General features: G+C 38.1%; 2 protein-coding genes across 15 annotated transcripts; one reads left to right on the forward strand and one right to left on the reverse strand.

Annotated features, from left to right (window-relative positions):
* Positions 1 to 299: 299 nt before the first annotated feature.
* Positions 300 to 13110, reverse strand: LOC135105609 (uncharacterized). The gene is made up of 5 exons (XM_064013892.1): positions 13095 to 13110; positions 12824 to 12940; positions 9821 to 9886; positions 8923 to 9059; positions 300 to 5613 (listed from the first exon to the last, which is right to left on the reverse strand). The coding sequence occupies exons 2-5, from the start codon at positions 12879 to 12881 to the stop codon at positions 5323 to 5325; spliced, it is 552 nt and encodes a 183-aa protein (XP_063869962.1). The 5' UTR covers positions 12882 to 12940; positions 13095 to 13110; the 3' UTR covers positions 300 to 5322.
* Positions 12812 to 19496, forward strand: LOC135105607 (DNA fragmentation factor subunit beta-like). Of its 14 annotated transcripts, none has more exons than XM_064013878.1 (7): positions 13346 to 13737; positions 14277 to 14446; positions 15351 to 15508; positions 15602 to 15917; positions 16126 to 16297; positions 17022 to 17204; positions 17601 to 19496. In XM_064013878.1, the coding sequence occupies exons 5-7, from the start codon at positions 16185 to 16187 to the stop codon at positions 17977 to 17979; spliced, it is 675 nt and encodes a 224-aa protein (XP_063869948.1). In that variant the 5' UTR covers positions 13346 to 13737; positions 14277 to 14446; positions 15351 to 15508; positions 15602 to 15917; positions 16126 to 16184; the 3' UTR covers positions 17980 to 19496. The 14 variants fall into 14 exon arrangements, with proteins under 14 accessions (XP_063869959.1, XP_063869951.1, XP_063869957.1 ...); XM_064013879.1 differs by having other exon boundaries at positions 15365 to 15508; XM_064013881.1 differs by lacking the exons at positions 13346 to 13737; positions 14277 to 14446 and adding an exon at positions 12817 to 12949.
* Positions 19497 to 24321: the final 4825 nt, after the last annotated feature.

Consider the following 24321-nt stretch of genomic DNA (forward strand, 5'->3'; position numbering starts at 1 on the left):
CTTTAATCCATTAATCATTATTTATGCATATATCCTGCAGTAACAGTTTTTACAATCACTTCTGAATGGTGTTCCAACAATGCACAAGTACTCTTAATTCAGTGTTGCTAAGTTACACTTTTACTGTATAATTGATAGTTGTCAATAACCAAGTGATATATCCTATTCCATTGGGTAATAAGTATACCTGTGATTCATCACTTCTTTGGGGATCTGAAAACCTTAGTGCTTCACAGTAAGACAAATATTTGTCTTACCATGTTCCTACACAATAAATAGGTAATTATTAATTACAGATAATACATAATAGATTTTTATTATATCTAAGATGACTTTAATCTTATTCAACTCTGAAACTAGCAAATACATCCAAACAAAATAAACAAGAAAATAAGGGAAACTGCAAGAAGCTATAAGATTTCTGTGGGGCAGTCCATGTATGAAAAGCATGTGCCAACATCAAAACTAGTGAAAAATCACTACCACTTATTCTGACAAAGAAAACCTACCATGAACAGGAATTGGATAAGTTACTCTACATGACAGCTTTGTTACTGGCACACTACCTTGCCAACATGTGTTCCTTAATCTAAAGTTCTCACAATCAAGTCTTCTGTCAAGTCCAGACAGTCTGAGGTTGTCTGTCCTTAAGAAAAAGCCAATCTACATTGCATATGAACAAAACTTAGGATCCTAGGTAACCTGCAATAAGTGATATCATACAATTCTAATATGTTAGAAGTGTAACACTAAACATTCTGTATAAGATGTACAGTTCAGCATGCTACTGGGATATGTCAACACCCATTTTAACAAGTATTTACATAATAAAAAAAAATGCTTAAATAATATCACTCTCCACACAACCATAGCAACAGACAATATCCTTAAAATAATCTTAACTAAAGTAATGCAAAAATACTGAAGTAATGAAAAATAGAACAAAGTGGTCTGCAACTGATGAGTGAGTGAGTGAGTGAAGGAATGTGAGTGAAGGAATGTGAGTGAAGGAAGGAATGAGTGAAAGTGAGTGAGTGAAAGTGAGTGAATAAATGAGTGTGAGTGAAAATGTGAGTGAAGGAGTGTGTGATTGTATATACACGTGTGTGTGTGTGTGTGTGTGTGTCTGTCTGTGTGTGTGTGTGTGTGTCTGTATCTGTCTGTGTGTGTGTCTGTATCTGTCTGTGTGTGTGTGTCTGTATCTGTCTGTGTGTGTGTCTGTATCTGTTTGTCTGTCTGTATCTGTCTGTGTGTCTGTCTGTCTGTATCTGTCTGTCTGTGTGTCTATCTGTATCTGTCTGTCTGTGTGTCTGTCTGTCTGTCTGTCTGTCTGTCTGTCTGTCTGTGTGTGTGTGTGTGTGTGTGTGTGTGTGTGTGTGTGTGTGTGTGTGTGTGTATCTGTCTGTCTGTCTGTCTGTATCAATCTGTCTGTCTGTCTGTGTGTCTTTATCTGCCTGTTTGTGTGTGTCTGTATCTGTCTGTCTGTCTGTATCTGTCTGTATCTATCTGTCTGTCTGTCTGTGTGTCTTTATCTGTCTGTTTGTGTGTGTCTGTATCTGTCTGTCTGTCTGTATCTGTCTGTCTGTCTGTATCTGTCTGTATCTATCTGTCTGTCTGTATCTGTCTGTCTGTCTGTCTGTGTGTGTGTGTGTGTGTGTGTGTGTGTGTGTGTGTGTGTGTGTGTGTGTGTGTGTGTGTGTGTGTGTGTGTGTGTGTGTGTGTGTGTGTGTGTGTGTGTGTGTGCGTGCGTGTGTGTGTGTGTGTGTGCGTGCGTGTGTGTGTGCGTGTGTGTGCGTGTGTGTGTGTGTGTGTGTGTGTATCTCTGTCTATCTGTCTGTCTGTCTGTCTGTGTGTATTTACCTAGTTGTGTTTTACAGGAAAAGAGCTATGCTTATGCTGTCCTGTCTCCATATCTATAAGCATCCAGCTTAACTTTAAATTTATGAATATTTGTTGATTGTACCACTGTTTCATCTAAGTTGTTCCATATTTCTGTTTCTATTTGGGAAACCATATTTCTTGACACCTCTTCTACTTGCTGTTTTCCTCAATTTCACTCCATGTCCTCTTGTATCTCTTGAGTCCCACACAAATGAGTCTTCTTTGTCAACTTGATCCTTACCCTTTAAAGTTCTGTATATAGCAATCAGGTCCCCTCTTTCTCTTCTCTCTTGTAATGATGGAAGCTTCAATCTCCCTAATCTTTCTTCATAGGTTAAATCTCTCAAACTTGGTACCAATTTGGTTGCAGCTCTTTGGATCCTTTCTATTTTCCTTATTTCCTTTTTATTATGGGGTGACCAAACAATTGTGGCATATTCCAGTTTTGGTCAAATCACATATTCCATCAACTTTTTCATCATCTCTTCATCCATGTAAATAAATGCCCCTTTCATCTTTCTTAGTAACTCATAGGTTTCCCCAACTATTTTGTTTACATGTTTTTTTCAGGTGATAAATTCTCACTTATTGTAATTCCCAAATCTTTTTCTACTTTGGTTTTCTTAATTTCCACTTCTCCCATGTGTAGGAACTTGTCAGTCTTCTTTTGCTTTTTCCTAATTCCATCACCTTGCATTTCTTTGCATTGAATTCCATTTCCCATTTCTTACTCCATTTATATATCTTATTTAGATCTTTCTGTAATATTTCAATCCATATTGTTTTCCACTCTTTTCAATAATTTTGCATCATCTGCAGACATACAACTTATCAACCTCATCCATCATATCGTTGACATACACCAGAAACATTACAAGGGCTAAGACTGTCCACTGTGGTACTCCACTTGTAACTCTACACCATTCTGATTTTCTCTGTCTCTCAAGAAGTCTGTAATCCAATTCAGTGTGTTGCCTTGTAAACCTCCTATATTTTGAATTTTCTATAGCAGTCTCTGATGTGGTACCTTATCAAATGCTTCTTTTAGCTCTAAATAAACAGTCTGCCCAACCCTCTCTCTTGATTTATATCAACTGCTCTACTATAAAAGCTCACTAAATTCGTGACACAAGATCTTCCACTTCTGAAACCAAATTGTCTGTCAGTCAATGTGTGTGTTTCTTCTAAATATTCCATCCATCTGTTTTTAACTATTCTTTCCACTATTTTTGCCACCACACTTGTTAGGGACACTGGTCTTTTTTTATTACCTCCTTTAAAAATGGGCACAATATTGGCTCTCTTCCAGTCAAGAGGTATTTTTCCTTCCTTAAAAGAACATACTATGGTATTGTGTATACTTCCTACCAGTTGTTCACAACATTCCTTAAGTACACAGTTGGACACCCATCTGGTCTTTGAACCTTACTCACATCCAAATCTTTCATAATCTTCTTAATTTCACTTATGTCCACCTGTATCTCTCTCATCACATTGTCTCTGTGCCATGCTCTTTCTCCTTCAAATTTGCTTTCTTTGGTGAATACTGACTGGAAGCACTTGTTCATTAATTCCGCTTGTAACTGTGCATCATCACATGTAACGTCATCTTTCATTAATTTATCCATTGTTTGCTTATTTTTCATCTTCCCATTCACATATCTGAAGAATAACTTTGGCTCATCTTTGCATCTTTGCAAACTGTATCTTTCTCATAATTCCTTTCTTCATCTCTCAGGTTTCTTACCTTCGTTCCTTGCCTTCTTGAATTCTTCCCATTCCTCACTTCCTCCTTTTTTTCTCCATCTATTCCAAGCTGCTTCTTTTTCTTTTATTGCCGTTATACATCTTGTATTAAACCAGTCTCTGTGTGTGTGTGTGTGTGTGTGTGTGTGTGTGTGTGTGTGTGTGTGTGTGTGTGTGTGTGTGTGTGTGTGTGTGTGTGTGTGTGTGTGTGTGTTTACCTAGTTGTGCATTATGGGAAAAGAGCTATGCTCATGCTGTCCCATCTCCATATCTTTTAATATCCAACTTAGCCTTGAATCCATGTATACTTTCTGCATTTACTATCTCCTCATCCAGACTGTTCCATACATCAATACTTCTATATGGGAAACTATACTTTTTGACGTCTCTTCAACAAGCATTCCTCTTCAGCATCTTTCCATGTCCTCTAGTGTCCCGTGTATCCCAGACCATTAAGTCGCTCCGGTCCACCTCCTCTACTCCTTCATATGCTTTATATATATCGCAATCAATTCTCCCCTTTCTCTCCTCTTTTCCATCATTGGTAGATGTATCCTTGCCAGTCTCTCTTCATATGACAAGTCCCTGATACTTGGTACCATCTTTGTAGCTGCTCTCTGAACTCTCTCCAACTTCCTTATATCCCTTTTCTTGTATGGCGACCACACTACTGCTGCATATTCTAGTCTAATCTAGTCTTGTGTGTGTGTGTGTGTGTGTGTGTGTGTGTGTGTGTGTGTGTGTGTGTGTGTGTTTACCTAGTTTTGGTTTATGGGAGGGGAGTAATCTCATAGTATCCTGTCTCTATATCTAACCAGTTTGGTCTTAAAAGCATGGACAGGTTTGGCATTCACAACATCTTCACTGAGTTCATTCCATTTGTTCACACTTCTGTTGTGGAAAACTATGCTTCTTGATGTCTCTTCTGAAGTTAACTTTCTTCAACTTCTTACTGTGTCCCCTTGTACTCCTTGTGTCTAAATTTATAAAACATTCTTTGTCCACATTCTCCATACCATTTATCATTCTATAGATTTTTATTAAATTTCCTCTCTCTCTCTCTCTCTCTCTCTCTCTCTCTCTCTCTCTCTCTCTCTCTCTCTCTCTCTCTCTCTCTCTCTCTCTCTCTCTCTCTCTCTCTCCTATTTTCAAGGGTAGGAATTTCCAACATTCTTAATCTCTCTTCATAGGTCAAATTTCTCAACTCCAGAACCATCTTAGTGACTGCTCTTTGTACTCTTTCCAATTTTGTATTTGGATAATCATAATTTTATAATAGTGTGTGTGTGTGTGTGTGTACACATGCATGCATGTAAGAACACTTGTTACTCATTCCTATTCTTCCAATTCCACTGACAACAAACATACAAAACTAAGTTGCTTTTACATTAAACCAATGCACAATCAGTTCCTTTCATAGTTACAAGAATTATATGAGTGCAGTTCTTTAAATCCTTCTGAACTTCATACAATTCTCTATCTCTATTATAAAAATCTTGTTTTCCTAACAAGTCTTTGATAAAACAACAGGACATAGTTTACACTCACATTCTCAATAAAATACCTGAATACAAAGACCTGATCAAACAACTTGAACTTTAAAATCTAACATCTGCAATTCAGTATCTGGATTCAATGAGGATGCAAGTCTTATTCACTAGTCATAAAAGAAAATATTTGGACAACTTCTATCATTTACATTTTCTTTCTGAAGGCAGGACCACCACGCTCAAGCTGAGGGAACTCAGTAGGTGAGGCAACATTAGGTGGTGGGCAGAAGTATGGGTCTGGGCACCATGGCTCCCACAGACCATTTCCACCATTATTGTCCTTGGTTGAACTAGCACCACCTCCATGTACTACATTCAGTGGTGCCTTTTCAGGAAGGTCAGTAGTGGTGGGAGCAGTGGCATAAGCAGCAGTAGTGGTGGTGTGTTGTGTAAATGACAACAATGTATCTGACTGACCCTCCTTGGCATCCAGCATCTAATACATGATTTTCATACTTCTAGCCAAAATATTCCTTCTACTTCTGTATTAAACCAAACTGACTTTAAAATATCAGTCAATTGTGTAAGAAACCACTTCTATTCATGAAAACAATACAATTAAATGTCAGTCTAAAGGTGGCATGAAGAAGTCATTTCTTTCCATGTTTCAATGTCATATGTAAGCATCTTATAAAAGAGGACAAAGCTTGTCAGGAACAAAATTTGCAGAGAGAGAGAGAGAGAGAGAGAGAGAGAGAGAGAGAGAGAGAGAGAGAGAGAGAGAGAGAGAGAGAGAGAGAGAGAGAGAGAGAGAGAGAGAGAGAGAGAGAGAGAGAGAGAGAGAGAGAGAGAGAGAGAGAGAGAGAGAGAGAGAGAGAGAGAGAGAGAAAATTAAAAATGAAGAGCAAAATATCCAATCATGCAAGTAGCTTCTATAATCTGGACTAAGAATTATAGGTGTTTGTGTACCATTTCCCTTCAGTTCCCATAACATGATGAAAAAATTTAAAATAAAAATGGTAGTTTACAAAATTTTTTTTTTTTTTATGTAGGAAGGATACTGGCCAAGGGCAACAAAAATCTAATAAAAAAAAATGCCCACTGAAATGCCAGTCCCATAAAAGGGTCAAAGCAGTGGTCAAAAATTGGTGGATAAGTGTCTTGAAACCTCCCTCTTGAAGGAATTCAAGTCATAGGAAGGTGGAAATACAGAAGAAGGCAGGGAGTTCCAGAGTTTACCAGAGAAAGGGATGAATGATTGAGAATACTGGTTAACTCTTGCATTAGAGAGGTGGACAGAATAGGGGTGAGAGAAAGAAGAAAGTCTTGTGCAGCGAGGCCACGGAAGGAGGGGAGGCATGCAGTTAGCAAGATCAGAAGAGCAGTTGGCATGAAAATAGCGGTAGAAGACAGCTAGATATGCAACATTGCGGCGGTGAGAGAGGGGCTGAAGACAGTCAGTTAGAGGAGAGGAGTTGATGAGACGAAAAGCTTTTGATTCCACCCTGTCTAGAAGAGCAGTATGAGTGGAACCCCCCCAGACATGTGAAGCATACTCCATACATGGACGGATAAGGCCCTTGTACAGAGTTAGCAGCTGAAGGGGTGAGAAAAACTGGCGGAGACGTCTCAGAACACCTAACTTCATAGAAGCTGTTTTAGCTAGAGATGAGATGTGAAGTTTCCAGTTCAGATTATAAGTAAAGGACAGACCAAGGATGTTCAGTGTAGAAGAGGGGGACAGTTGAGTGTCATTGAAGAAGAGGGGATAGTTGTCTGGAAGATTGTGTCGAGTTGATAGATGGAGGAATTGAGTTTTTGAGGCATTGAACAATACCAAGTTTGCTCTGCCCCAATCAGAAATTTTAGAAAGATCAGAAGTCAGGCGTTCTGTGGCTTCCCTGCGTGATATGTTTACCTCCTGAAGGGTTGGACGTCTATGAAAAGACGTGGAAAAGTGCAGGGTGGTATCATCAGCATAGGAGTGGATAGGACAAGAAGTTTGGTTTAGAAGATCATTAATGAATAATAAGAAGAGAGTGGGTGACAGGACAGAACCCTGAGGAACACCACTGTTAATAGATTTAGGAGAAGAACAGTGACCGTCTACCACAGCAGCAATAGAACGGTCAGAAAGGAAACTTGAGATGAAGTTACAGAGAGAAGGATAGAAACCATGGGAGGGTAGTTTTGAAATCAAAGCTTTGTGCCAGACTCTATCAAAGGCTTTTGATATGTCCAAGGCAACAGCAAAAGTTTCACCAAAGTCTCTAAAAGAGGATGACCAAGACTCAGTAAGGAAAGCCAGATCACCAGTAGAGCGGCCTTGACGGAACCCATACTGGCGATCAGATAGAAGGTTGTGAAGTGATAGATGTTTAAGAATCTTCCTGTTGAGGATAGATTCAAAAACTTTAGATAAGCAGGAAATTAAAGCAATAGGACGGTAGTTTGAGGGATTAGAGCGGTCACCCTTTTTAGGAACAGGTTGAATGTAGGCAAACTTCCAGCAAGAAGGAAAGGTAGATGTTGACAGACAGAGCTGAAAGAGTTTGACTAGGCAAGGTGCAAGCACGGAGGCACAGTTTCGGAGAACAATAGGAGGGACCCCATCAGGTCCATAAGCCTTCCGAGGGTTTAGACCAGCGAGGGCATGGAAAACATCATTACGAAGAATTTTAATACGTGGCATGAAGTAGTCAGAGGGTGGAGGAGAGGGAGGAACAAGCCCAGAATCCTCCAAGGTAGAGTTTTTAGCAAAGGTTTGAGCAAAGAGTTCAGCTTTAGAAATAGATGTGATAGCAGTGGTGCCATCTGGTTGAAGTTGAGGAGGGAAAGAAGAAGAAGCAAAGTTATTGGAGATATTTTTGGCTAGATGCCAGAAATCACGAGGGGAGTTAGATCTTGAAAGGTTTTGACATTTTCTGTTAATGAAGGAGTTTTTGGCTAGTTGGAGAACAGACTTGGCATAGTTCTGGGCAGAAATATAAAGTGCATGAGATTCTGGTGATGGAAGGCTTAAGTACCTTTTGTGGGCCACCTCTCTATCATGTATAGCAAGAGAACAAGCTGTGTTAAACCAAGGTTTAGAAGGTTTAGGATGAGAAAAAGAGTGAGGAATGTACGCCTCCATGCCAGACACTATCACCTCTGTTATGCGCTCAGCACACAAAGACGGGTCTCTGACACGGAAGCAGTAGTCATTCCAAGGAAAATCAGCAAAATACCTCCTCAGGTCCCCCCAACTAGCAGAGGCAAAACGCCAGAGGCACCTTCGCTTAGGGGGATCCTGAGGAGGAATTGGAGTGATAGGACAAGATAAAGATATGAGATTGTGATCGGAGGAGCCCAACGGAGAAGAAAGGGTGACAGCATAAGCAGAAGGATTAGAGGTCAGGAAAAGGTCAAGAATGTTGGGCGTATCTCCAAGACGGTCAGGAATACGAGTAGGGTGTTGCACCAATTGCTCTAGGTCATGGAGGATAGCAAAGTTGTAGGCTAGTTCACCAGGATGGTCAGTGAAGGGAGAGGAAAGCCAAAGCTGGTGGTGAACATTGAAGTCTCCAAGAATGGAGATCTCTGCAAAAGGGAAGAGGGTCAGAATGTGCTCCACTTTGGAAGTTAAGTAGTCAAAGAATTTCTTATAGTCAGAGGAGTTAGGAGAGAGGTATACAGCACAGATAAATTTAGTATGAGAATGACTCTGTAGTAGTAGCCAGATGGTGGAAAACTCGGAAGATTCAAGAGTGTGGGCACGAGAGCAGGTTAAGTCATTGCGCACATAAACGCACATAAACGCAGTTACCTGCTGCATCTGGTAAGCTACAGGTGCATTGGAGAGGTACCGCCAGGAGTGATGCACAGCACACTCCCCTGGAATGGCTGGTGGAGCGCCTGGCAGCCCTCCCTCCACACTCACAGGCTTGTAGTGGTGAGCTACACCTGTTTTGGGGCAAGACAACTTTCTGAGACATTACTCATGGTGAAGTAGTAGTAAATATTTGCTCATGTTGAACTTCAAATACTATTCTCAAAAATACATCCTATAAATGAACATTTTTAACTTCTTTCACTTCTAGTGACTTCCAAGTCACTGATGATTTTTTTATTATTATACATATTCACCCATCTCACAGCCAAAAAAAAAAAAAAGTCCTCAGCGAAGTAGTTGGGTCACAAAAACACAGTGGTGTGTATCTATCATAAGTTGTTCATTCCTGAGATGTTAATTTTTATCAAATTTACTGTTAAGGTAGGTTAGGTTGGGTTTAGTTAGGTAGATTAAGTTAGGTTTAGTTAGGTTAGGTTAGGTGTAATTAGGTTAGGTTAATTTTCTTTTATGAATTTCTGCTTGTTTATGTGTGTGTGTGAAGGGGGGATATACAAGAAAAATTATTTGCGATGAAAACAGTTACTAAGATTCATTCAAAGCACATCAAAATCTACCAGAAAAATGTTGTCTAGTCTGAAAATGTTAGACGGGTGAAAAATATAAATTTACCGATTTACTTTTCAATATACAAAACTTTATCCTCAGTCATGGCTCATATTTAACCCCCTCTACAGCTGTTACCTACCCTTGACAATTCTCAAGCCCACATGAAGCACTTCTGTTTTTACCTATATATGCACAAAAATAAATACCTAAAACACACACACACACACACACACACACACACACACACACACACACTGCTGCTTACCAGGTTTAGGTTGATTAGAGGCTTGTTGAAGTATTGCGCCACGACCCAATCCACTTCTTTTATCTCCTGTTTGGAAAAAAAAAAAAAAAAAAAAATACGCCAAATGTAAATATCAATAAAACTGAGAGGAAATTTAGACCAAAGGTAAATATCACTAACGCAGCTAAAGATAATGTTGCATCAATGCCACCAGACATCATGGTAAGCATTCCTGAATACTCGTGTAGTAGATACATCATGTTCATGCTAACATGATCTGCGCGTGCATACCAATGAAAAGGACTATGGTGGTCCAATTATCTTCACGCCACTATGTTAGAAATATGCAGGCAATACCAAATGATATCACGAAATCGGAAGTTTTGTTTCAAAATGACACAAGCATCATATAATGCGGTGTCTATAATGGGTATCTAAGTACATTTGACGGTCCAGAAAAGGTATTGAAAAGGTATGTCAAGGAAGAGAAATGCGCCTACATTGTACCTCAAACACCTCCATACATCCCTATCCTTTCGTTATTAGTGCAGCTTCACAATATCTGGACATGTATGATTATCGTTGGTGTTTGTTAGGCATGGAATGGAGCACAGGATACACTCACGTTGGTGCTTGCGAAGGCTTCCATGAGGTGATATTTACCCAGCGTCTGTTTATAACTACATCATGTACAGCTGGTGTAGCCTTACACTGGGTATTTTAAATATCATGCATGGGGATCACAACTGATACACAAGTGGTAGGTTGGCTTTACATTACTATCAGTGTCCTGTTCAAGAGGTAACCAGGATTAAATAAAGAAAATTACCCTGCCACTCACCACTACTCATAGCCGCCATTCTCGCCGGCCGTCGAATGAACCGCAACCCCGAGTCACCGAGTCCAGGGCAGGGATGCGGAAAAAACTTTTTTTTTTCACTGAATAAATATGCATGTAATACTTTATCCTCTAATTCAAAATGAAGTTGTGCACGATGTATGTGATACTGTAAGTAATAATCCATTAAACAAAAAAGTCAAACAAAAAAAAGACGAGCAAAGTCCATAACAGGGACCATCTTCACAAACGGGAAGGTGGTGAGGTTAGAACGGCTGGTCAGCAATGACTGTTTTCGTCTACTATATATTTTTTCGTCTACTATAATTTGATGACCACTAACCATATTTTAGTCAGTGGAGACAATCCTTCTTTCCTAAAATTCCTTAGTGAATAAGTCCCTGCGGATTGGAGAAAACCGCGATTTTACTCATCTCTCCCTGCCGCAAGGCATATTACGGCAAGACGGTTCAGTAGTTGTTTTGTATCATTGTTTTGGGGGGACCGGTCATATAGTGTTATACTTGAAAATACCCCGCCGCAAAGAAAAATACGATGCTGTGATAATATTACAAGGTAGCCTAATATTAGCTTTGACACTGCTTGCACGGCAAGCCGTTTTGGGCTTTTATAGCACGAGGTGGTCTGAAAATTATTAGCTTTGGTTCTGGGAGGTTGATGCGTTTCATCCTAACTAGCCAATAATCACCATCTGTTATATTATAATCCGAGCATAAATTGTTGTTTTCTGAGCTTGTGGTCATAATCATTCCAACAAGTTTCCACACTACGTATTCTTTTGAGACGATTAGCTGATATCCTGTACCCTATGAAACCCTACCACACCCATGCCCTTGGATGGGGCTTTTATGATAAAACGATATATATATATATATATATATATATATATATATATATATATATATATATATATATATATATATATATATATATATATATATATATATATATATATATATATATATATATATATATATATATATATATATATATATATATATATATAATTATTGAAATCTACTGAATGGCTGAATAGTGAGAACACTTAAGTTTTAGTTTAGTAATGGGTCACTCAAGGTTAACTAAAATATATTTTGACATTCCCTGAAAATAAGAATGTTAAAAATCAAAAGAACTCTCGATTTGGTTTTGTATCACTTCCTGGAATTGGTCGCTGTCGCTGTTTTGTTTTGAAGGGTCTGAGAGTCAACCCTTCATATATGATGATGCAGCAAAAATTTTTGGTGTGACCTATGCGTAGAGGCTCATACCACTACTACAGCTTCCCAGTGCATATAGACAATCTTCAGCCACCAAGAAAATTATCTGAAAAATGGATGAAAGGATTAATGCATGCATTTTATTTTATTCATTTATCTATTTATTTTTATTTATTTTATTTATTTATTTATTTATTTTATCTATTTTTTATTTATTTTTATTTTATTTATTTATTTATTATTTATTTATTTATTTATTTTATTATTATTTTTTTTTGGGGGGGTGCAGGGTGGGGGAACTGTTTTTGGAACCAACAGATGGGAGAGATACAGAGAGATACAGCCTTTGTATTCCTAATTTTCTGAGCTGCTGGAAGGGCCTCACCATCTTACAGCAGAAATGTTCAGTGCATATTTGTATAAGTAAAAAAAAAAAAAAAAAAATGCATAATTACTTAAGCAGTGTGTGCTTTATTAACCAAAAACTATTGATAAAATATCATCCCCACAGCAGATGTTTACACTAACCATAAATGTGATTGTCAACAATAATATACATTATTCCAAAACACATTACCATTCCTTTTTCCACTGATCATCCACATAAATAAATACCTTTCATCCATGAATCTTCATTATTTTCACACACCCTGGATGACAGACTGCACATCTCTCATGCATTCCATCATTTTACTATCTTGCAGATTTCCTGTATTTCCAAAATATCTAACTTTTCCACTCCAAAATTTAATATCACTTTTGTTCAATGCGCAACAATTGTCATTAAATTCAGAACAATTATCTTATTGATATCTAGAGATGCAACATTCATGCAATCTAAGCTGTTCTCCTCCAGTATGAGGAGTTTTATTTTACCACCTTATCAGTATTTATCTGATATTCATCAGTATTCAATCATTCATAACCTATCTGCTTATCTCTCACCTGCCATTTGTTCATGATACTTATACTGCACAGTGAGTGGAGGGTTTATGATGAACATTGTCACACTCTTGAAGTGGAGGAACAAAGGTGACAAATACACAAATGCCTGCAAACAATCTGAAAAAGGTAAGTTCACAATTTTTAACATGGACACCAGTGATGGATATCTGATCTTAATCACTCAACTATATTCAACAAGCTTTATAAAACAGATAAATGTATGGCTAAGGATGGCATGAGCCAATATAATGTGTTATAATAAATAAGAGACCATATCCAGTAATTTGGTACAAGGTAGTTTGGTTTAGATTAGTTAGCTATACTCGCCGCACCGAATTTTTTGCCGGTGAGGCGGAGTTACTAAGGGAAATTCCCCAGTGTTGCCGCGTCTTCAAAAGATACCACGGAACGCCCACCAGCCTTCCGCTCTCTCTCTCTCTCTCTCTCTCTCTCTCTCTCTCTCTCTCTCTCTCTCTCTCTCTCTCTCTCATTACATAATATAATACATTTAATAAAACTGCACGTCTACTTTATTTATTTAGTTTGACTTTTTTTCCACACCACCATTGAGGTAAAAGTCTAGGCGGTGGGCGGAGTCAGAAGAGCGGCAATGTCGCTCACGTCCGCTGATATGCCAAGTTTACTATTTGAGGAAACGAGACCTTTGTATAGAAAACATTGTTTTGATATTTATCTCAGTGGTGGTGGGTGACAAAAAATCATAACAATGAGAGAGCCACAAGGGTTAAGGAGGTGAATCGGGGTTACAAGAAGGAGTAGACAGTGTTATAATCTATAACAAATTACTTGTAGCACCACTGGGGGAATCCCCGAGCTCCGCCTCACCGGCCAATATTCGGTGCGGCGAGTATAATAAGGTGGCGTCCAATCACTCACACCGCTCTTTTACACAGGTTGGAATCAAAAGCTTTTCGTCTCAACTGTAAATTATTGTCTTCAGCCTCTTTCTCATTGCCGCAATGTTGCATCTCTTGCTATCTTCTATTTTTTTTTTTCTTCTTTTTAATGTTAACTGCTGATTTTGCTAATTGCGTGCCTTCCCTCCTCCAGCGGTCTCCCTGCACATGACTCCTCTTTCTCTCACCACTATTCTGTCCACCTCTCTAATGCAAGAGTTAACCTGCATTCTCAATCATTCATTCCTTTCTCTGTTAAACTCTGGAACTCCCTACCTGCTGTATATCACCTTCCTATGACTTGAACTCATTCAAGAAGGAAGTTTCAAGGCAATTGTCCTTCAATTTCTGACCACCGCTTCGGACCCTATTCGAGGACCAGCCTTTTTTTTTTTTTTTTAAGATTTTTGTTGTATTTAGCAGCTGTCCCTCCTACATAAAAAATAAAAAATAAAAAAAGTGCGAGTACTTCCTGCGTGCAAGCCCTCTCGAAAAAAAAAAATAACGTTGTACGCTTATACATGTTTTTGGAACAGCCACGTAGTGTTATGAAGTCTTCTTACAACTTCCACATTCGCTCTACAAATTCAGCGAGTGAAAATAATGGTTGACCAACAAGCCTGCCTGACATCTCGGACTGCCGAGATAACATGAAAAACAGCGCGCAATTGGCAATCAGCTGATGCAATGTTACCAACTACAAACAGTAAGATCTCAAATTCCACTTGTCACTCATTATTCTTAATGTGCAGTTAACTGGAAAGTTAAATCATCAAAATACCTGGCAAGATTATTTCAATACATAACATACAGACTAAGTGACAAACAAACTGCGTAACAAAATATAAAGATCATGATGAGATGCACCTTATTTTCATGCTTCCGGATGTTGATAACAATGCATTTGTCTACTCACCAAAGTTTTGTTTGTTTTAAAGTTTTCAGCAGTGAAGGCAAACACAACGTAATTCCATTCAAAGTCAGTACGTATAAATAATAATAATGGTATAAACTAAGGTAAAGCAGACAACCAATAATAGCAAATTGTATATCCAGCCGAAGCATAATATTGAAAAGAGGTGGGTAGCCTGACTGAACTGTCAAAGCTCTACACAATTCAAAGTTAAGCCAAGATCGAAAAATAAAGTAATAATAATAACAGTAGTCGCATATTTCCGAGAGAGAGAGAGAGAGAGAGAGAGAGAGAGAGAGAGAGAGAGAGAGAGAGAGAGAGAGAGAGAGAGAATATGTGAAGACTACCGGATTATTGAAATGGTAATTAGTATATCTATATATTTTTTCTCTCTCTTTCTTCCTAAGACAAAGCTGGATCAATCATGTAAAAATTATACTAGTTTGGGTCCTGACTGGTAGATATTTCACTAACTCACAGACAAATAAAAATAAATAAATAAATAAACTGAATCCAAAGTTGTGGTTTATATTCATCAGTAAAACAAAAGAATAAAAAAATGGTGCTCATCTGCCCAAAGCCAAGACAACAAGCCCTAGGTTCCCTCCCCACTCTGACCAAACAACTATACAGAGGACTGATTCACAAGGAAGGAGGAACACACTGGTACTGACATGTATTGTTGTGGCTTCCTCAGGTTGTCTCTTTCAGAAAACGCAATAACAGTTAACAGCAACAGGTGGAGTCATGACACGGCACTTTGTTGCTATCGGCCCAGCCCAGAGAAAATGTGGTGTTGTAGCAGCAAATTATAGAGAATTCTTAAAAAAATGCAGAAAAAAATTTAATTTAAAGGTAAGTAGTTTTTATGTAAAATACATTAACAATAAATTTCTTTCTATGCTTTAAATAGACCTCCATTGCAGTAAATTATCATTCTCTTTACAGAAACATGAAGCAATCATTGTCACACTTGACGACAGGACAGAAGTTGATAAAGAATACTTTAGAGTTCTTGTAAATGGCACAAAATTGTTTATTTCAAAAGCAAAAGACTTTGAAACTGTTGACTACATTCATCAGCTTGCATCCTTCCTCCATGCTTGCCTGGACCGCCAGCCACAGTTACACAACAAAGTTATGAGTTACTTGCAAGATCCAATAAGTTCTAAGCAAGCAGCAACACTTTTGGAGGTCATAGCCAAAAATACATACGATTCCATAGCGCAGACTTCAAAAGACGATGATCCTGAGTGGTTTAAAGGTAAGAATGGTAATGAACAAATCTCATAAATTCAATGGTTAATATCCTGATATACATTGATTCCACCACTCCTTCCTATGTCACTCAATCAAGAGCAATGATAGAAGGAATGATGTCAAAATGAAGAGCAACAGTGAGAAGCAACTTTATTAAAATGGCTTTCATTCTATCATATTGGGGACATTAAATGTTAATGTATATATTTCAGAGTTAGACACAAGGTTTAAGACTAAGGAAGCTGTCATGCGCAACAGTGCTTAGACAAGGATGCGAAGTTATCTACAACACACCGAGGGTGAACTGCTTGCCAAGAACCTCCCACCTGACTCCCCACAAAAAAATGCAATTCTCTTTTTTAAGGAAAAATTGCACAAATCTAAGTAAGAAATGCCAACACTTTCATGTGGTTTGTACTGATCCTAGGTGGCTATAGTTTTGACTATGTAATCCTAAGGAAAATTTCATAAGGGAAACTTTTCATCATCTAGGATACAAAATAATAATTTACAGTGAGGTATCCCACTTATAACGTAAGAACTAACACTGCTAGCTTTGGACATAAAACTCTTCCGATGGTGAATGAATTATTTCATCTCCTATTCCAGAAAGTCTGTTATTCTAGAAACAGGCTTGGATATAAAACTCTTCCCATAGTGAATAAGAGTTATTTCATCTGCTATTCCAGAAACGGGCTGCAATTCCAGAAATGGGTACATGCTTAAACACTCCTTGTCTTCACCTTTACCTTTCCTATATTTGACACAAAGAAATATCCAACTCTTATTTAGCTCAGTAACCTTTACTTTTTAAGCATCTTGCTATTACCACACCAGAATACCTACACTCTTGTTGAATCATATGTAGGCAGTAAATCTCAGGTCTCTGTTGCTTTATATTTGATAAAACAAAATCCCTGCACTATACCACCCTTTATGCTATTAGAGTACACAAGGATGGTGAAACCATACTGTTAATGGAGATCATGTTAATAATCCTGTTCCAAGGTTGATTTGTTACAAGAATAGAAATGGTCAAGATATTAACAAAAAATCATGCAAGAAAAAAGCATTTCAGAAAAATACCTACATGGGCTCCTCCTCACAGGTACAATGCCAGTTACTTTGACCGCTCAGCTGTGTTGGAAACAGAACGTCTGTGTGACTCCCATGGAACATTTGAGTGTGAGGGGCCCTACAACCAACCCAAATGTCCCGGCATTCATTACATCAACCCCTATGCCTCCAGGGAAACCAGGATTGTCTTCTCCACATGGAATTTTGATCATGTGTAAGATAGATTTCTTAAAATTCATCTTTTCCTTTTACATTTTCATGCTTAAACACATAAAAGGTTTTCTGTACTCTCCATGTCAAGGATGAACAAAAATATTACTGTGAACCTGAGTAAATATCTCAGACAAGGATGACATGATAATGATAATGGTTTAAGTCACACAAGTCATTCTCTATATACTTGTTGATATGCAAGAACCCCTTCAAGTTATCTCACTTTAAATGTACTTTGTCTCAAATGTGAATAAAGGGTTGATATCCAAGGTGAATCCCTTCAAGTCATCTCATTTTGAATGTGCTTCATTTCAAATGTGAATAAAGTGTTTCAAAGCAATTAAAGGTACAATCCTGTCACATTACATTATGTGATATAACTTTTTTCTTTTTCCAGAATTGAAAAATCCAGAAGCATCATACCAGAATTGAAAGCAGCTCTCTCAGGCCAAAGAGCATCATCTGTAAATCTCCCATATTTTTATGATCTCCTCTTCCTCCACAAGAATCCTTCTAGAGCTGCTCTGAAGACAAATGGTAACTTGAAGCTAGTACACATTGCTTGTCATGTTAAAAAACCACATGAATGTCAATGCAAGTCTGAGAAGATATTCTTAGACCAACGTAATGACATAGATGGGCCGAGTCCACAACAGGATACCAAGCCTAAACAACAGAGGGTAAAGAGGCCACAACCAAACTCATGTACTTCACAAGAAGGAAGCAAGAAATTACACAGGTCTATAGACTGTTGGGTGCAGAATGATAACAGATAAAAAGACATGCAACTCCACTGACTTTTTTTTTTTTTTTTTTATATATATAGGGACACTGGCCAAGGGCAACCAAAAATCCAATAAAAAAGAAAAAATGCCCACTGAGATGCCAGTCCCATAAAAGGATCCAAAGCAGTAGTCAAAAATTGAAGGATAAGTGTCTTGAAACTTCCCTCTTGAAGGAATTCAAGTCATAGGAAGGTGGAAATACAGAAGCAGACACAGAGTTCCAGAGTTTACCAGAGAAAGGGATGAATGATTGAGAATACTGGTTAACTCTTGCATTAGAGAGGTGGACAGAATAGGGGTGAGAGAATGAAGAAAGTCTTATGCAGCAAGGCCGCAGGAGGAGGGGAGGTATGCAGTTAATAAGATCAGAAGAGCAGTTAGCATGAAAATAGTGGTAGAAGACAGCTTGAGATGCAACATTGCAGCAATGAGAGAGAGGCTGAAGACAGTCAGTTAGAGGAGAAGAGTTGATGAGATGAAAAGCTTTTGATTCCACCCTGTCTACAAGAGCGGTACGAGTGGAACCCCCCAGACATGTGAAGCATAGTCCATACATGGACAGATAAGGCCTTTGTACAGAGTTAGCAGCTGGGGGAGTGACAAAAAAATGGCAGACATCTCAGAATGCCTAACTTCATAGAAGCTGTTTAAGCTAGAGATGAGATGTGAAGTTTCCAGTTCAGATTATAAGAAAAGGACAGACTGAGGATGTTCAGTGTAGAAGAGGGGGGACAGTTGTGTCATTGCTAGACCATGACACAGTAAGTTCTTAATTAGGTTAAGGCTGTACCCCCAAAAATATACCTGATAACCACATTTATCACCACACAAAAAATACAAGAATGCATTTCATATGTATGCTGAGAAAAAGATGTACAGAATTTTCATCTCATCCCCATGCTCTACATGATTGGTATGTAATTATCTATTCTATTTCTATCACTGTACTCTTATAAATTGCATTCATATAGTACATGCAACCTTAAAATTCCTACATAATCAGTTTCTACCAGCTACTCATCATTAATCCCTTCACGGGCAGGGCAGATGTATGTACGACCAAATAAAAAATCACCTATACTGTATATATCCTACTGATCTTCAGTTATATATCTGTATATAGTCCCCCACATATAAGCATTGTAAACTGATGTCTATAAATAGCCTCTGCTATGAAGAAACTTGATGTCTACACATGAAAAGACTTAGCAAAATCATGCACAGTTCCAGTGTGTCTGAATAAGCCTGAAATGTGATGACAAACAAGCTTACTTTCAAAACATCCATATAAAGATCCTATGCCAAGGTGGTTTAAAAATACATTCAAGTGGGTGTCAGAGTGGGTGACTTCTTAAAATTCTTGCAAGGCATATTCTTGAAAATTCAGTTCATGATCTTTGATTAGCATATCTTCCATATGACCATTAAGACCTGTTCACATGATAGGGAAGTGCCTAACAGGAAACAATGTTACCAAAACATATTCTAAAATATAGCAATTCCTCCTATATCTGTATGTTCAATAACCAAACTGGTCATTATCCAGACATACACACACTTGTGTGATGCAGCAGTGTAGTGGTGCAGAGCTGCCAAAGCAGACACCTCTTATTTCTTTGAGTGTTTTCACAAAGAGGCAGTGCCACTGCAGCCACACTACAATAGTGCTGTTGCAGTGTTACATCAGCTATAGTAAGACCCCTCCTTTGTCTGTGCTTTCACATTGTAGCAGCCTTTCTCTCTGGGCAATGCTCATCAGGCACTGATAATGTGGAGAGGCCTTCAGGTTCCTTCTACACCATCTATTTCTTACAAAGCAACAGTATACATACTGAAATAAATTGAGTTGCCTCACTGCAGTCTTTCATATTATATATATATATATATATATATATATATATATATATATATATATATATATATATATATATATATATATATATATATATATATATAGTCAAGGGAGTGTGTGATATGCCAAACGTGGACATGACAGATTGCCATTTAACAAAGATGTATACAGTTTGTTTAACTGACTAGGTCTGTCAGGAGTGCCATGATGGCCAGTTCAATATGACCATGCCATGTGAAGATTTACATAATCTTCTGTCAACTGTAGTTTATGGTACAATACCACAAAGCCAAGCTGATAATCCAAATAATGAAATGGTAGCTTTAATCCATTAATCATTATTTATGCATATATCCTGCAGTAACAGTTTTTACAATCACTTCTGAATGGTGTTCCAACAATGCACAAGTACTCTTAATTCAGTGTTGCTAAGTTACACTTTTACTGTATAATTGATAGTTGTCAATAACCAAGTGATATATCCTATTCCATTGGGTAATAAGTATACCTGTGATTCATCACTTCTTTGGGGATCTGAAAACCTTAGTGCTTCACAGTAAGACAAATATTTGTCTTACCATGTTCCTACACAATAAATAGGTAATTATTAATTACAGATAATACATAATAGATTTTTATTATATCTAAGATGACTTTAATCTTATTCAACTCTGAAACTAGCAAATACATCCAAACAAAATAAACAAGAAAATAAGGGAAACTGCAAGAAGCTATAAGATTTCTGTGGGGCAGTCCATGTATGAAAAGCATGTGCCAACATCAAAACTAGTGAAAAATCACTACCACTTATTCTGACAAAGAAAACCTACCATGAACAGGAATTGGATAAGTTACTCTACATGACAGCTTTGTTACTGGCACACTACCTTGCCAACATGTGTTCCTTAATCTAAAGTTCTCACAATCAAGTCTTCTGTCAAGTCCAGACAGTCTGAGGTTGTCTGTCCTTAAGAAAAAGCCAATCTACATTGCATATGAACAAAACTTAGGATCCTAGGTAACCTGCAATAAGTGATATCATACAATTCTAATATGTTAGAAGTGTAACACTAAACATTCTGTATAAGATGTACAGTTCAGCATGCTACTGGGATATGTCAACACCCATTTTAACAAGTATTTACATAATAAAAAAAAATGCTTAAATAATATCACTCTCCACACAACCATAGCAACAGACAATATCCTTAAAATAATCTTAACTAAAGTAATGCAAAAATACTGAAGTAATGAAAAATAGAACAAAGTGGTCTGCAACTGATGAGTGAGTGAGTGAGTGAAGGAATGTGAGTGAAGGAATGTGAGTGAAGGAAGGAATGAGTGAAAGTGAGTGAGTGAAAGTGAGTGAATAAATGAGTGTGAGTGAAAATGTGAGTGAAGGAGTGTGTGATTGTATATACACGTGTGTGTGTGTGTGTGTGTGTGTCTGTCTGTGTGTGTGTGTGTGTGTCTGTATCTGTCTGTGTGTGTGTCTGTATCTGTCTGTGTGTGTGTGTCTGTATCTGTCTGTGTGTGTGTCTGTATCTGTTTGTCTGTCTGTATCTGTCTGTGTGTCTGTCTGTCTGTATCTGTCTGTCTGTGTGTCTATCTGTATCTGTCTGTCTGTGTGTCTGTCTGTCTGTCTGTCTGTCTGTCTGTCTGTCTGTGTGTGTGTGTGTGTGTGTGTGTGTGTGTGTGTGTGTGTGTGTGTGTGTATCTGTCTGTCTGTCTGTCTGTATCTATCTGTCTGTCTGTCTGTGTGTCTTTATCTGTCTGTTTGTGTGTGTCTGTATCTGTCTGTCTGTCTGTATCTGTCTGTATCTATCTGTCTGTCTGTCTGTGTGTCTTTATCTGTCTGTTTGTGTGTGTCTGTATCTGTCTGTCTGTCTGTATCTGTCTGTCTGTATCTGTCTGTCTGTGTGTGTGTGTGTGTGTGTGTGTGTGTGTGTGTGTGTGTGTGTGTGTGTGTGTGTGTGTGTGTGTGTGTGTGTGTGTGTGTGTGTGTGTGTGTGTGTGTGTGTGTGTGTGTGTGTGTGTGTGTGTGCGTGCGTGTGTGTGTGCGTGTGTGTGCGTGTGTGTGTGTGTGTGTGTGTGTATCTCTGTCTATCTGTCTGTCTGTCTGTCTGTGTGTATTTACCTAGTTGTGTTTTACAGGAAAAGAGCTATGCTTATGCTGTCCTGTCTCCATATCTATAAGCATCCAGCTTAACTTTAAATTTATGAATATTTGTTGATTGTACCACTGTTTCATCTAAGTTGTTCCATATTTCTGTTTCTATTTGGGAAACCATATTTCTTGACACCTCTTCTACTTGCTGTTTTCCTCAATTTCACTCCATGTCCTCTTGTATCTCTTGAGTCCCACACAAATGAGTCTTCTTTGTCAACTTGATCCTTACCCTTTAAAGTTCTGTATATAGCAATCAGGTCCCCTCTTTCTCTTCTCTCTTGTAATGATGGAAGCTTCAATCTCCCTAATCTTTCTTCATAGGTTAAATCTCTCAAACTTGGTACCAATTTGGTTGCAGCTCTTTGGATCCTTTCTATTTTCCTTATTTCCTTTTTATTATGGGGTGACCAAACAATTGTGGCATATTCCAGTTTTGGTCAAATCACATATTCCATCAACTTTTTCATCATCTCTTCATCCATGTAAATAAATGCCCCTTTCATCTTTCTTAGTAACTCATAGGTTTCCCCAACTATTTTGTTTACATGTTTTTTTCAGGTGATAAATTCTCACTTATTGTAATTCCCAAATCTTTTTCTACTTTGGTTTTCTTAATTTCCACTTCTCCCATGTGTAGGAACTTGTCAGTCTTCTTTTGCTTTTTCCTAATTCCATCACCTTGCATTTCTTTGCATTGAATTCCATTTCCCATTTCTTACTCCATTTATATATCTTATTTAGATCTTTCTGTAATATTTCAATCCATATTGTTTTCCACTCTTTTCAATAATTTTGCATCATCTGCAGACATACAACTTATCAACCTCATCCATCATATCGTTGACATACACCAGAAACATTACAAGGGCTAAGACTGTCCACTGTGGTACTCCACTTGTAACTCTACACCATTCTGATTTTCTCTGTCTCTCAAGAAGTCTGTAATCCAATTCAGTGTGTTGCCTTGTAAACCTCCTATATTTTGAATTTTCTATAGCAGTCTCTGATGTGGTACCTTATCAAATGCTTCTTTTAGCTCTAAATAAACAGTCTGCCCAACCCTCTCTCTTGATTTATATCAACTGCTCTACTATAAAAACTCACTAAATTCGTGACACAAGATCTTCCACTTCTGAAACCAAATTGTCTGTCAGTCAATGTGTGTGTTTCTTCTAAATATTCCATCCATCTGTTTTTAACTATTCTTTCCACTATTTTTGCCACCACACTTGTTAGGGACACTGGTCTTTTTTTATTACCTCCTTTAAAAATGGGCACAATATTGGCTCTCTTCCAGTCAAGAGGTATTTTTCCTTCCTTAAAAGAACATACTATGGTATTGTGTATACTTCCTACCAGTTGTTCACAACATTCCTTAAGTACACAGTTGGACACCCATCTGGTCTTTGAACCTTACTCACATCCAAATCTTTCATAATCTTCTTAATTTCACTTATGTCCACCTGTATCTCTCTCATCACATTGTCTCTGTGCCATGCTCTTTCTCCTTCAAATTTGCTTTCTTTGGTGAATACTGACTGGAAGCACTTGTTCATTAATTCCGCTTGTAACTGTGCATCATCACATGTAACGTCATCTTTCATTAATTTATCCATTGTTTGCTTATTTTTCATCTTCCCATTCACATATCTGAAGAATAACTTTGGCTCATCTTTGCATCTTTGCAAACTGTATCTTTCTCATAATTCCTTTCTTCATCTCTCAGGTTTCTTACCTTCGTTCCTTGCCTTCTTGAATTCTTCCCATTCCTCACTTCCTCCTTTTTTTCTCCATCTATTCCAAGCTGCTTCTTTTTCTTTTATTGCCGTTATACATCTTGTATTAAACCAGTCTCTCTGTGTGTGTGTGTGTGTGTGTGTGTGTGTGTGTGTGTGTGTGTGTGTGTGTGTGTGTGTGTGTGTGTGTGTGTGTGTGTGTGTGTGTGTGTGTGTGTGTGTGTGTGTGTGTGTGTGTGTGTGTGTGTGTGTGTGTGTGTGTGTGTGTGTGTGTGTGTGTGTGTGTGTGTGTGTGTGTGTGTGTTTACCTAGTTGTGCATTATGGGAAAAGAGCTATGCTCATGCTGTCCCATCTCCATATCTTTTAATATCCAACTTAGCCTTGAATCCATGTATACTTTCTGCATTTACTATCTCCTCATCCAGACTGTTCCATACATCAATACTTCTATATGGGAAACTATACTTTTTGACGTCTCTTCAACAAGCATTCCTCTTCAGCATCTTTCCATGTCCTCTAGTGTCCCGTGTATCCCAGACCATTAAGTCGCTCCGGTCCACCTCCTCTACTCCTT

Source organism: Scylla paramamosain, chromosome 12 (genome assembly GCF_035594125.1).
Source record: "Scylla paramamosain isolate STU-SP2022 chromosome 12, ASM3559412v1, whole genome shotgun sequence".
In the NCBI taxonomy this organism is placed as follows: Eukaryota; Metazoa; Arthropoda; class Malacostraca; order Decapoda; family Portunidae; genus Scylla; species Scylla paramamosain.